This window comes from Miscanthus floridulus, chromosome 19 (genome assembly GCF_019320115.1).
Source record: "Miscanthus floridulus cultivar M001 chromosome 19, ASM1932011v1, whole genome shotgun sequence".
NCBI lineage: Eukaryota > Viridiplantae > Streptophyta > Magnoliopsida > Poales > Poaceae > Miscanthus > Miscanthus floridulus.
The window spans coordinates 78292344-78307111 of NC_089598.1; the positions used below are offsets into that span (position 1 = coordinate 78292344).

The following is a 14768-nucleotide window of genomic DNA, read 5'->3' on the forward strand; positions in this document are numbered from 1 at the left end:
TTAAATATTAATATTTATAACATAATTAATATCATTAGTATAACAAATTTATTTAGAGTTTTGTGTAGCTGCATGTCGTGTGCAATCATTGTGTAGGGTAGAGGACGGATGGCAATGGCAAGACACCGGCGATATGCCGATATCTGCTCTGCCCCCCAGCCTACGCCTCCTCAAACTTTTCCCCCCGCCGGCCACGACCACGGCCACGTCGACGTCCAAATTTTTTAGTTTTTAGCTTTTTAAAAAAAAATCACAAATATAAGATATGATTTCAAAATCTGGACTCTTAGCTCGGCGCCATCGTTGCTGGCGTCGAGATTACACGTCTCGGCGTCATCGTTGCTGGCGTCGAGGTCTTGGGCTCGACGCAGACGTGACGCTGACTTAGCAGGTAGCTCGGCGCCGTAGATCCTGGCGCCGAGCTCGGCGCCGTAGTTCCGGGCACAGTCCTCCTCCTCCAGCACCCCAAGTCAGTCGCGGTGCTCTCGCGGGTGCAGCCAGCAGGCAGAGAGGAGGCAGGGAGGAACAACTCCAGGCAGCCGGCCGGCGGTTAGTTCGAGTTCGACATGGCCACGAGGCGCCAGCGCGAGGCCACCGCTCCTCCTCCTCTCCAGGCTGCGAACGCAGGTGCGTATATATACACAATAATCGTCCAATCGGGTTGGTCTGATTCTGATCCGTAACCGGGAGGATCGCGCGCGGCTTATTTGTTTCTCTATTCCGTGTGATTTTCGAGTCCGTTCGCTGTTATGGTTTAGAGTATCTCCAAGAGTATCCTATTTTTTCTCCCTAAGACACCATATTTTTCAACTCCTAAAAAGATATTAAGAGAGAAAAAAAGAATAACATCACCAATAACTTCTAATAAATCACTTAAAAAATTCAAATCATCTCCACACTGGTGGGCACGAAACGGGTCCCCATGCCGGTGTTGGCGAGGAAGCCCTGCATCGGGGGCGGCGAACTCCTGCGATCGGCGACGGCGGCACGAGATGCTCGCTCTGCTCTTCGTCAGTGGCGACGGCAGCCGCTGGGGTCTTGTCGTACTCGACGATCGGGGTGCCGGTGTCCGTGGCGTCGGCGCCGGGGACCACGGGTTTGTTGCTAGCCCAGTACTCGGTCACCTTCCTCTTGAACTCCGTCACGTTGATCCTCAGCCACGGCTCAGCCGCGCCACCGGGCAGTCCCGCAGGTCCGTCGCCGAGAACTTCTCGATCGCCCTTTGCCCGCTACCCTGCAGCAGTGCAACATGCGACACCGGGGATCAGCAAGAGATACATGGCGTCGCCGGCATGTACGGATCGGTGGTGCTTGCAGTAATCACGTATTGAAGGGTCTCTGTACCGCTACCAACGGCGGCGGCGTCCACGACGGGCACCGTGGCCAGCGACGTCGCCCACATTGCCCTGATGGTGTCGATCACCTTGGTGCCGCCGGCAACTGCGATATCCTCCATCAGTGTGCTCGTCGGCGACGGAAACCTTCTCTGCATGGCGACACGAGATGGCGCGAAGCAAGAAGCCACGCCAAAATGACGGCGGCAAGAGAGAAATCGCGCGCGGCGGGGGGGGGGGGGGGGGGGGGGGGGGATACGCGCGACGGGAGCAGCGCGTAACTTTACGCCGGTTGGGGTGATTTTTCCCAAGTGCTAAAAGTTTGGGAGGATATATTAGGAATTGTTGGTGAGAGTTTTTTTTTTAATCTTGTTAAAAAACAAAGATTAGGAAGGCATTTAGGATGCTCTTGCTTAGGGTGCATTTGGGGTCGATAATCGATTTCGTAAATTCGCACTGCATGTCTGCATCCCTGCCTGCGGTGCGAAATGCCAAGATGCGAATGCCGTCCATGGATCAACTTCTCACTCAATATCTTTCCTGGGGATGAATACCATAGCTTCTGCCCGTCCTGCAGCAATGGAAGGTGACAGTCTCAGCAGGATCATGCGTGACAGTTTCAGCAGGATCATGGGAGATTTCCAAAGGTACTTTCGCAACTATCTCGCTGCTTTGTGTATTTTTGTTGGGTACTGAGATGTGTTCATTTGCACGGAAACCATATGTACCCCCTGTAGAACTTGAAGAACGTATTAATTGGCAACGGATGGGTAAACACGTTTTCTTTGATCCAGAAAGGTCCATGGTCTTGCTGCATGTGCATGAACACATTTATAGAGAGCATGCATCGGTACTTTGGCTAGTCTTTCAAACTGTTAGTCTTTACTTTACCAAGTCAAGTCCATTCTTTAGCGGTTGTCAGGCAAGTATGTTTATATTTTGCTACATAGCATCCAAATTTAACTCTTTAACTGTACTCAAGCTATCTCACATTGAGTTCCTTGTCTTTGTGATGAACAGGCTAGGTGCCGCGATTAACCAGCTTGACAGTGAGAGAGCTGAGAAAGAAGCTGAAGTCCAAAAGGTGATGGAGGAGCTTGAGAGTGAGAAAGCTCAGAAAGAAGTGGCTCGGAGAGGTAAGTGTATCCTCCACCACCTGTAATGCAAAACAGAAATGGGCCCGATAAGCTTAAATCAGAGGACTATTGGGCATGACGCATGAATAGAGCTTGTTTTTATGGAATGTCTGCTAGACCTTATAACAGGTTTGCCGAAAAAAGAAGAAGACATAATTGATGAAGTTGAACACAACAATACTAGATGAAAATAACAGAGCAACCAAATTGGCCCCAGCTTGGAAACCAAAGCAGCCCCCGAGCTTGGATCACATGTATCTTGGAAACCGCTCACGACGCGCACATGTTTCTGACTTTGACTAGCGAGGGCGCAGGATTGTCAAGACGATGAGGACCGAACCGATCATGACGCGCACATGTTTCTGACTTTGACTAGCGAGGGCGTAGGATTGTCAAGATCTAGAATCACAGACATCAGCAAGGTCCAATCGCGGCAGACATGGCGTCAAATCACGCACCGGCACGCACGGCAGTTTGCAGGCCGCGGTGTGTCGTCCGGATCCAATCCAACCGCCAGTGCCTGTGTCTACCTGAACCAGGGCGGCGAATTGACGAAAGCGGGTGGTGCGGCTGGACTTGTTCGCTCGGATCAGGTGAGCGAATGCGGGCTCAGATTCAGAACGAACGACCTCCACGGAGCCGGGGGCAGGGGCATATCAGATCAGACGACTCAAGAGGCAGCCCTGGGCGGGATGGGAATATGGGATCCTAGGACGGAGACGCCTGGAGAAGACGAGTGGAAGCTAGGCGCGGCAATGCGGGAGAGGTGCCGTACCTGCGCGCGCGCCGCACTTGGCAGCGCGCAGGAGGCCGATCTTCTTGAGGATGAAGCTGGCGCCGATGAAGGCGCTGGAGGCGACGGCGAGCGCCAGGCACTTGGTGTCGTCGGACACCGCTTCGGCGCCACAGATCGAGCTCGACGTTAGCATCTATGACGCTGAGCTGCCTGTCAAGTGTAATCTCGGCCCACCTTGGATTGGATCCGGACGACACATCGCGGCCTGCAAACTGCCGCGCCCTGCCGGTGCGTGATTTGACGCCATGTCTGCCGCGATTGGAGCTGGCTGATGTCTGTGATTCTAGATCTTGACAATCCTGCGCCCTCGCTAGTCAAAAAGTCAGAAACATGTGCGCGTCATGAGCGGTTCGGTCCTCGTCATCTTGTAGATTTTAAAATCTTATTTTCAGAGATATATTTATGAAAAAATTTAAAAAAAGACTAAAAAATAAAAATTTCGGCGGCCACGTCTCCCTCGCGTCGCGTCACCTGCTAACTTTTGTATAAAGGGCGCCCGTCGCACCGCGCTGTCTCTCACATCTCTAGCCTCCCTCTCCCTCCACTCCGGCCCGCTCCCCATTCCGATACCAGCGCACGGGCAGTCCAGTCCGGTTCACGCGCATGGAGTCTCTAGTGGCTGCGCTCCCCGCGGGCGGCGCGGCGGCAGCGGTGGCCGTCGGCGGGCTGGTGGCCGCTGCAGCGCTCGCCGGAAAGGCCGGCCTCGCCGGGCCCAAGAAACACCTCAACGCGCCCCCGGGTCAGTCACCCGACATGATCCCGCACTTTGTCTAATGCGGAGCCTGGCGTCCTGATCCTTATTAGTCCGGCTCCTTCTCGGCTGCATCGGTACAAACTGTTTTTTCTTATGTTCTTCTTGGGGTGACGGGGGATTTAATTTAAGAATAAATTCTTTCCAGCGTTCCGAATAATAATCACGTCCTACATTCACCTTTCTTTTTTTGCATAGAAAATTATAAATAAATTATTTCTTGCATTTCTTAGTGTGGTCGCTAATCCTAGAAAAAAAAACAAGGATATGGATTTTGATGCCATGTATACTGGACCACTACCGATTACCGAATCACATTCTGAGCGTGCCTGGGAATAGTTTAAGGTTGAGCTGTGCTAAACTATGCCTAAGGCCCCGTTAGTGCTCTCCATTAGTGCACACGTATCGGTATCACTGGATTACTACGCATGCTGCCCAACGTGCCTAACTGCCTAAATACTTTCAGTTCCAGAAATGAAATCCTGACCTCGAATTAGAGCAGTTTCTTAATCTGACAATAAGACATAATTTAAGCTAATGGTAGGGCGGTAGGCTGTGTGAAATTTACTGTTAGAGTAGGTAATGAGCCTATTGGGCCTGGGTTGGCGGTATAGCCCGCTATTATTAGGGTTAATTAGAGATAAGGGTCGCTTGCTTAACACTACTACAGAAACGAATTTGCGTTGCGTCACCAAAATAGCCTCCGTGGCGGGCACAATTTTTGCCCGCTGCGGTTAATGCCCATGATTTACCGAGGCGGATCTTTTTTTATTTACCGTGGCGGACGTTTTTGCCCGCCACGGTAAATCGATTTACCGTGGCGGGCGTCTTAAGATGTCCGCCATGGAAAATACCCTATTTTTCACGGCGGACATCTTAAGACGTCCGCCACGGTAAATCGATTTACCGTGGCGGGCATCAAATAAGGCCCGCCACGATAAATTTTTGGCCCAGTTCGGCGCCCAGGCGCAGCCCATACCAGGCTCATATATAAATACCAGAGCTTAGGGTTTCTACACTCGTCCTCACCCTCTCTCTGTCTCCCACCGAGCAGCCCCGCGCCGCACTCCTCCTCCTCGCGATAGCGCCGACGCGCTCTCCCTCCCCTCTCCCCCTTCCCTCTCCACCTCTCTCCGGCTCTCGCGGCGGCGGAAGGGGACCACACCTCCGCGCGTGGGGTCGCCCTCCTCGACAGCGGCGGGTCGCGCCCCCGGCTCGCGGCGGCGGCGGGTTGCGCCCCCTGCTCTCGCGGCGGCGGCTGGCCGTGCTCCCTTCGCGGGGTGGCGGGCCGCACTCCCTTCGCGGCGGCGGTGGCGGAGCTTGGAGCTCGAGGTGGTGCAGCGGCTAGGGTTTCAAATCCATCAGACCGGCTCGGTGAAGGTGTTGCTCACTGTCCCTTCTTCCTCTCTCTTGTCCTCTTGATGTTGCTCACTCTTCTTCCTTCTTCAGATCCGGTGAAGGGAGCCGCCGCGAGCCAGATCTGGGAGGTGGAGGCCGGTCACACCCATCTCTGGCGGCGGTGGGACCGTGTCTCTCCCTCGATGCGGGCCGACTGGATCCGGCGCGAGGAGGTGGAGGCGATCGGATCCAGGGACGACTACGACGACGACGCGAAGATCCCGGCGGCGCTAGGGTTTCGGGCTCTGATTGGGCTCGCCGGCGGGCTCGGGAAACGGGCAGCCGTGGGAAGCCCGGATCCATCGCCGGTGGGCTCGCCAGTGGGCTCGAGAACGGGCTCGCCGGCGGGCTCCTGTTTTTTTTTTGTTTTTTTTAAATGATTAACCGCAGCGGGCATCCTAACGTGCCCGTCGTGGTAAAAGTATATTTACCGCGGCGGGCGTGCCCGCCGCGGTAAATCGGTTAACCGCGGCGGGCAAGGCCGCCCGCCGCGGTTAAGCCATGATTTACCGTGGCCTCTAGGCCGCGGCGGACGGCTTTGCTCGCCGCAGAAAACCGAAAACGCCCGCCTCCAGTAAAGTTTGTGTAGTAGTGTAAGGGTCAAGTAAGCCTTGCTTGGAAGTCAAGTAAACCTCTCTATATAAGGAGAGGAGATGTATTAATCTAATCAAGCAAGAATTAAGAAGGAAATCCCTTCCCTCTTGCTCGGTCGTGGGCAAGGCCCCCTGCCGGCCTCCGGCCTCCCTCGCAGCCCTAGCCGCCACAATTATGGTCGTGAACAGCACCTGCTTTACTGTAGCACCACGGGTACTGTAGACCGCAAGTCGCCGCCTCTCCCTCAGCTCTCTCCCTCTCAATCCTAGCAGCCACAACATCCAGGCGCACCGAGAGAGGCGCCTGCTGCGCAGAGAGAGAGAGACGTCGGCTGCTAGTGAATGTCAGCCAACACCTTGGCGAAGGGATCCGACAGTGGCTCATCGGAACCTGGCATCGGGAACTCTAACTTGTAGAAAGTGGAGGGTGGGCGTCATGGCTGACACCCGGAGCTGCTGGTTCTAGAGCAAAAGGCTGCGGACAACGAGGCGTCGTGGTGGTGCTGCATGTTGCCGCCGTAGAGTAGAGGGGGCCATCAACGCCTCCATAGAAAAACCCCTCGGTGTAGGAGGGTTGCTATACCACCCCACCGTAGTGGATCATGGCGCCTGTGGTAGGGGCTGGGGCAACCAACGTCGTGGTCGCCGGAAACGTTGCCATCGTATACACCGGCCCTACAGTCGGGGCTAGGGCATAAGATGGGATCGGCGACGGGGAAGGCGGCATTCGTAATAGATGGATGGGCACGCCGGTTGCACTGGACTAGGGGCTCCCAGCAGGGAACACCGGCGGTAGGGAGGCCATGACCGATTGCGGCGGCGGTGGCGGTGTGGTGGGTGCGGTGGGGAGGGCAGCGGCTGCTGCGAGGCGAGGTAGGACTGCATCGTGGCCATGGAACGGGTCAGCTCGTGGATGGCCGCGGTCATCTGCTCCATCGACATTGTAGAGGACGGAGCGGGCGCCGAAACGGATGGCAGCAGCTGCGCAGCAGTGGTGATTGGCGGCGGCGGCGGTGGGCTGGTGGAGGTGGAAAGAGGGCCTGACATCGCTGATACCAGATTGTTATATGGCTGCTAGGATTGAGAGGGAGAGAGCTAAGGGAGAGGCGGCGACGGGCGGTCTACAGTACCCGCGGTGCTACGGTAAAGCGGGTGCTGTTCACGACCATAATTGTGGCGGCTGGGGCTGCGAGGGAGGCCGGGGGCCTTGCCCACGGCCGAGCAAGAGGGAAGGGATTTCCTTCTTAATTCTTGCTTGATTAGATTAATGCATCTCCTCTCCTTATATAGAGAGGTTTACTTGACTCCCAAGCAAGGTTTACTTGACTCCCAAACAAGCGACCCTTATCTCTAATTAACCCTAACACTAGCGGGCTATACCGCCAGCCCAGGCCCAATAGGCTCATGACGTAACATTTACAGTGAAATTTTTTTGATTCGTGGCTCACTTAACATGAACACAAGTGGTGAACAAAAGAGAAGCTTCCAGACATTTGTGAGTTGTGTAGTATATGGAGTGTGGAATACTGATATATTCACCTCTCACAGAGCGGGAGCTCTCTGCACTGGGTACGCCCATGGCCCACCTAATTCATTGGTGCAGATCAGATCAACATCAATCTTGATCTAGTTGGGCTGTCCATAACTGTGACCTTCCACCAACTGACGGCAACAAGTCAAAGTGATGTGTTTTTCTTCGTAAAAGTTATGCAAAGCAGTTGGCAGTCTTGAGATTTCCGTGTGCAGTGTCACAAGGAAATTTGATATTTCCTTCCTTCAAGAAAGAGATAAAATGGTACCACTGCCATAATGCCATGTCATTACTGAAACCCTCTATTTGCATTTGATTAAAAGGGTGATTTGTTCTGACTGAGGAACTGCCGAAAAGGAGCCTCCTGAAAATTCAGTAGTACCTTTTTGTAAGGCTTGCTCATGAATCAATTTTCCACAAGTTATTCTCCCTGCTTATTTCAGCTTCTTATTTTGATTTATAAACTGTCTAAGAATCAAATACAAAGTATTTTGTTCCTTGAATACTTTTAAATTATTATATTGTGTTGTGCCTAACTAAGGAAATATTTTACATTATTATATTGTATCCAAACCTTTGAAAAGCAGTTTCCTTGGTGTTGTTTTACCATAGTATTCCTGGCAGTAAGGTAAGTGAATAACACTACCAAGCTCCAGAAATATTCATGAATATATAAATAATTTATTAATGTAATTTGATATTGTATAGAAAAACTAGTTTGGGGGCAAGGATATGTTTATTTCCACGTAGAGACTCAAAAATAACAACAACATGGTACCAGGTTTAACATTTAATGAACCTATGTTCTTATCAAATATTACAGATTTTCTGTCAGGGTAAAATAACTAAACCCTCGAGTTATTTTATTTCTTTTCATGCAGCTGTCCCTGGTTTACCAATGATTGGCAATCTTCATCAGTTGAAAGAGAAGAAACCCCACCAGACCTTTACAAAGTGGGCTGAAATTTATGGGCCAATTTACACTATAAGGACCGGTGCTTCTTCTGTAGTTGTGCTCAATTCAGCTCAAGTAGCCAAGGAGGTTAGTTGGAAGTTGTGTGTTTTCATCTTTTGTGGTTCCTTAACTAATAACATTGTGATTGGCTACTATACAATATTTTTTCTCCTGAAGTTCGGGTAACAGATGACAATTGGACCTTTAGTGGTGTTACCATGATTATTGCATAATAAACTCCACACTTTTAATGTTGTCTCTTCTAGTATTTTTATTTGCATTACGAGTTTCTAATGGTGATCTCCTAAGTCAAACACTGATATGAGAGTTCTGTTTGCATCCTGAAACAAAATCTTTAACAAAAGAAAGACCATTTTACGACCCTGACATTGTGTGTTTTTATCGAATGCTGACATTGTATGTTTGACTCATTATTCAAAATATCAGCATAACATCAAATTCTCCCAACTGATGAAAATAATCAAGAAAAAATATTAAATTGTTTTATTGACATAGGGTGTAGTGTCATCTTTCATCCCCACAAAATTTGAAACCAAGACTAAACTTGTATGTGGAGCAATAAAAAAGAAAAAAATTAGGGCGTGAGCTGATCCAGTTTGAATAATTTGTGGTAGTAAATTGAGTCAACATTTTGTATGGGGGTTAAATGGAAAATTAAAATAGTTTAGATGGTATAATGGGCTTTTGTTAATGATAGAGTTGATGGCCAGGTCCGTAAAGGCTTAAATTCGGTCATCATCCTAGGTGCTTGGGCTATCTCCACAATCGGTGTGTTTTCGATGGCATTTTCCCTTTTCTGACTGGTGTTATGTCACTAGCTTTAGAGGAGTTGAGGTTTTGAAGTTTGGTTAGGGTTCGAGGTGTGTATTATCTCCTTGCCCTTGTGCCGGTTTGTATTTAAAGTTTTATTAGGCGCGCGAGTTTTAGTTCTACAGTGTTTTGTGTGTGGGTAACCCCTTTTTTGTTCTTAATATAATGATAAGCAGCTCTCTTGCGTGTTCGAGAAAAAAATTAGTATAAATGGATTTCCTTCTTTCTTTTTTTTGAAAACGCAGGAGAGCTGCGCTTCTTTGCATTATAGAGAGAGAAAAAAAAGATCCCCATACATCAACCCCACTCATACAGGGATCAGGTATGAGGGGGTTTACATCACACTGGCACTGGTCTAAAGGAAAGGAAAAAACAGCATGACCAGCCAAGACCAAAGCTAACTCAGATTGTGCCGCTAAGACCTAGGTTCTGCAACTTCTTGGCCCCAGCTTAGCACCAAAGGCTGTGCTCATCATTCAGCTCACGCAGTATTGAGTTAACTGAAGAAGAGGCACCCTCGAACACACAAGCATTCCTATGCTTCCAAATAATCCAAGCACCCAACATGATCAGAGAATTCACTCCTTTTTTGTGCTCCTTCGATACTCTTCTAATTGTTTTATGCCACCAATCAGCAAAACTGCGCTCATGTTGTCGGAGGACTGTCTCAACAAGGTTCAGGGGGGCGAGCACTCTGAACCATACTTGTCTAGCCACCACACAAGATGTTAGAAGGTGCTGAACTGTCTCATCTTCTTGATCACAAAGAGGGCACTTATCCGGATGAGGCAGTCCTCTCTTAGCAAGTCTGTCCGATGTCCAACATCTGTTTCTGATAGCTAGCCAAAGAAAAAATTTGCATTTGGCCGGGGCCCAAGATTTCCATAGTCTTCGCCAAGGTTCAAAGGTCACTGATCCATTGAAATAAGCTCTATAGCCTTCTTCCTATTTTAAAAGCTAATCTGATGTTATTCTGGCTATAATTTTTCTTGTGATGGAATGAGCTTTTTTGCTTAATAGAAATACCAGGATAAAAGTTATAGTGTTGTTGTAATATTGTTTCTTCTTACATTTGCCAAAACTAATATGACAGTTATTTTGGTCCTACATTTTACAGGCAATGATTGCAAAATTCTCATCAATATCTACTCGAAAGCTATCTAAGGCATTGTCAGTGCTCACCCATGACAAAACTATGGTTGCTACAAGTGACTATGGTGACTTCCACAAAATGGTTAAGCGTTATATCATGACATCCATGCTGGGTAGTTCTGGCCAGGTATAGGTTACAATTTTTACATCATACAATTGTAATAACTGTCAATCACGACTGAGGTCTAATAATGCTGTGATTGCACATAACATCAGAAACAATTTAGGGACACAAGAAACATGATGGTTGACAACACATTGAACACTTTCCACACATTGTTGACCGATGATCCAAATTCTCCTCTGAACTTCCGGGAAGTCTTCAAGAATGAATTATTTCGCTTATCCCTGATTCAGGTAAGTCTACATTTAGTGTGGTTGTTCATGATTGCTCCATAAATTTTTATTACCTTTGTTCATAAATAGATGATATCCTAGAGCTTGTGGTCAAACTTTAGAAACTTTGCCCACTAATACACATAAAAGTATTAAGATTTAGCACATGAAAATGATATTGTGGATTTGTCATCATCAAATTTATATAATCTTTTGCAAAGAAATAACTGTTGTCTATGTAAAGGAGGTAGTAGTAGCTTTCATGCATATCACGTTTAAGATTTAAGAACTTCACATTGGCCTGTATACATCATAGAATGTAATGACGGTTTGTTTATTATTATGTTTCTGAGATTGCCTGCTACAATTTCAGGCTTTAGGTGAGGATGTGAGTTCAGTCTACGTGGAAGAGTATGGGAAGGTTATATCAAAGGAGGAAATTTACCAGGCCACTGTGGCTGACATGATGATGTGTGCAATTGAGGTCGACTGGAGGGATTTCTTCCCATACCTCAGCTGGATTCCAAATAGGAGCTTTGAAGAAAGGGTACTGACTACGGAAGCTAGGAAAACTACAGTGATGCAAGCCTTGACCAATCAGCAAAAGCAAAGAATTGCACGTGGAGAGGTAACACAAAGGCATACTTCAACAATTTTGTAGAGAGAGAATATATAGAAAGGTTATTCTTGAGTTCTTAAATCAGTAAACTCCAACGCAGACTAGGATATCCTACCTGGACTTCCTGCTGGCAGAGAATACACTGACTGATGAACAGTTACTAATGCTGGTGTGGGAGGCAGTCATAGAAGCTGCTGATACTACTTTGGTCACGACCGAGTGGGCCATGTATGAGATTGCGAAGCACCCAGAAAAACAGGTAAGCACTGAAGCTTGTTTTTCACCTTGTAGAAAGACTGTTAACTACTTATACTACTTTGGTAACTGCATTTCTTTCGCACATCAGGAATACCTTTATCAAGAAATCCAAAAAGTCTGCGGCAATAAGACAGTTACCGAGGATCACCTGCCCGAGTTACCCTACTTGAACGCGGTGTTCCATGAGACCCTGAGGCGGCATTCTCCAGTTCCATTAGTGCCTCCAAGATTTGTCCATGAGAATACCAACTTGGCTGGCTATGAAGTTCCAGCCGGCACTGAGGTGAGCACAACAATGACCACTCACAGCAAGCTAAGTGTTGCATATATAATGTTGGCTGCTGGAAGGTGAGTTCTAACACAATTCACAAATATGCTAGATGGTCATCAATCTGTACGGATGCAACATGAACAAAAGCGATTGGGCCGAACCTGAGGAATGGAAGCCAGAGAGGTTTCTGGACGGGAGGTTTGAGGCTGCAGATATGTACAAGACCATGGCCTTTGGTGCAGGAAGGAGGGTCTGTGCTGGCAGCATGCAGGCGATGAACATCTCGTGCACAGCCATCGCCAGGTTTGTGCAAGAGTTTACCTGGAGGCTCAAGGAAGGTGACGAGGACAAGACTGACACCATCCAGCTTACAACCAACAGGCTTTACCCATTGCATGTGTACCTCACACCTAGAGGAAGGAAATGAGCATGAATTGTAGACAGGTTATTACTGTACTATTTCAGTACTTTGCTATTGCCTATGTATGTATGAAACTTTTGGATGAGAACTCTACGCTGTGGTAGTTTTATTTGGTCTTTGGTCTTTTAAAAAAAAGCCAGAAAGTTAAGTGTTAATAATACGAAGTGCATGTCATCTTCTGTATATTTCAGCTGTCTAGTTAGTACTCCCTCCGTTTCAAATAAAAATTATGAGATTTGTACAAGTCAAATTCGTTTAAGTTTAATCAAATTTGTAGTCAACTAGGTTCACTATGAAAATATATTCCGTTATTAATTTAGTGTTACTTATTTTTATATCATAAATGTTTATAGTTTCTGTATACTTTGATCAAAAACATATATGGAATATCCAATTTGGAGTCCAGACAAACAAAATACAACTTTTAGAAAATCATCCAGCAAAAACCAGCTTAGCCGGTTTTGGAAACTTATTCAAATTGAAGAATGGACTTCACCATTGCGTTCCACTCATCGAGATAGTAAAAAAAAACATATATAGATTGTCCAATTTTGGAGTCGGATAAAGAAATTACTCTCCTAGAAAGATTTCATTACATTCCGCGGAAACTGGCTAAACAGGTTTTCACAGCCCGAGGCTAAATCATGATTTTTCTTGTTGGTAACTCCTCTAATCTTGTTGTAAATAAGTTATATTTGATAACTCATGTGTTTCCAAGTTTTTCACATAAGTTATATGATATAAGTTATATATTATAAGTTACTACACATAAATTGTTGTAGAATGAAATTCTTCGAAACATATGCGAGTGGAGTCTAGTTCTGTTCATCTCATCGCGTACAACACCCCAGTGCAGACGGAATTAGAAATAAATACACCGTTTAGAAGTTATAGCAATTTAAAATAAATATTTTGTTTTTTTCAACCTTGCATCAGGCTTACATCATAGCCCGAATGCGCTTGCGCCAGACTGCGTGAAAAGTGAAGGTATGCGGGAATGATTTTTTTCCTTAAACGAAAAGTGATGGGTGTCGGATCTTTGATCGCTCGATGCGGAACTGAGTGAACGCTCGTGGAATATTGGCCCTGGTTTTTTAGTCGTTTCGTGTTTTTTAGTCCGTTTCGTTCTCTGTTCTTTTGGTTTTTTATTAGTCCTTTTGTGTTTTTTTGAGATTGTTTCCATGTTTTTTGTTTTTATTGTTTCAGGTTTATATTTCGTGTCCACTTTTTTTTGTCGTCGTTCGGACCGGTGTTTTTTTTTTCTTTTTTTCTCATCTGTTATTATTATTATTATTATATATATATATACCACTTAAAAAATACCAATCACTTTCATCAAAAAAAAATATTCGTGCGTCACAAATCCTCCTATGCCGATTCTGAAAACCAGAAGCCACACCAGGAACGTGGGAGCCAGCTGCGCAGCCTGTTGCTGCTGAGCGCCAGGAACGTGAGAGCCCTGACACGGGTGAGGCAGTGCCGGCCCTGGAGGCGCCAGAGGTGCGACGATCGAGGACCCAGGGGAGGGAGAGGCCTAGACCTAGGCATACTGTAGAGTCCAGCCCTATAATCCCCAAGCACTTTCAGGATCAGAGCGTCAAGCGCTTGCTTTCCTAGTCCGCGAGTCTACTGTGTACGCGAGTGCTCAGGGCAAAGGGTCACGATCTCAGGGCGTCACAGAGAGTCGAAGACGGAGCCACGCCGCGCCGCCGCCGACCGCCGCGGAGAGCTGGATACACGGAAACGACGCACTCACAGGCTCGACTCGACGACGACGCGATCAGGCGGATCAGCCGATCATCAGTTTATCAATCATCACTTCATCAGTTCATCAGCCGATCAGGCCCTAGCACCTAGGTATTTTTTTCCCATAATCGTTTTTAATCTAAATTAATTATTTCAGACTTCTAGTACTCCTACTCATATAGTCATGTTTTTCTTTTAATTTAGGTGTTAGAATCTTAGAATGTTATCTAAGAAATATTTGTTGGGATCTCGGAAAAGAAAACAGAAAAAACTAGAAGATCAATTTATTGAATCTGTGCTATACATAAGTGGACACTATTGATCTCAATACTGTCCTCGATGATTCTGCATCAAGAAGTATCCGAAGAAGTATCTTTTTATGAGAAGCAATAGATATTATGGAGTTCTATTATTCCTTGTGGTAATCATATTAGTTTTAGAAGTACAAATATACTATTATTTTAGTTTACCTTTCTGGAGTTCTATTCTTCCTTGTGGTAATCATATTAGTTTTAGAAGTACAAATATACTATTGTTTTAGTTTACTTTTTTTCGGTCACCAAGGGAGTTTTCGCCACATGAATTTTATTTGGCCTTCGTGCGATAATGTTTACAAGATATTTACATTTTGAGAGAAATG

The 14768-nt window shown here is 47.0% G+C and overlaps 1 protein-coding gene across 4 annotated transcripts; it reads left to right on the forward strand.

The window, feature by feature from the left end:
• Nucleotides 1–3780: 3780 nt before the first annotated feature.
• On the forward strand, nt 3781–12565 carry LOC136528963 (ent-kaurene oxidase-like 3). Of its 4 annotated transcripts, none has more exons than XM_066521976.1 (8): nt 3781–4005; nt 8421–8581; nt 10443–10604; nt 10694–10834; nt 11187–11441; nt 11533–11691; nt 11779–11973; nt 12071–12565. In XM_066521976.1, the coding sequence occupies exons 1-8, from the start codon at nt 3870–3872 to the stop codon at nt 12386–12388; spliced, it is 1527 nt and encodes a 508-aa protein (XP_066378073.1). In that variant the 5' UTR covers nt 3781–3869; the 3' UTR covers nt 12389–12565. The 4 variants fall into 4 exon arrangements, with proteins under 4 accessions (XP_066378073.1, XP_066378074.1, XP_066378075.1 ...); XM_066521977.1 differs by having other exon boundaries at nt 3878–4094; nt 12071–12564; XM_066521978.1 differs by lacking the exon at nt 3781–4005 and adding an exon at nt 7853–7927 and having other exon boundaries at nt 12071–12564.
• The last annotated feature ends 2203 nt before the right edge of the window (nt 12566–14768 follow it).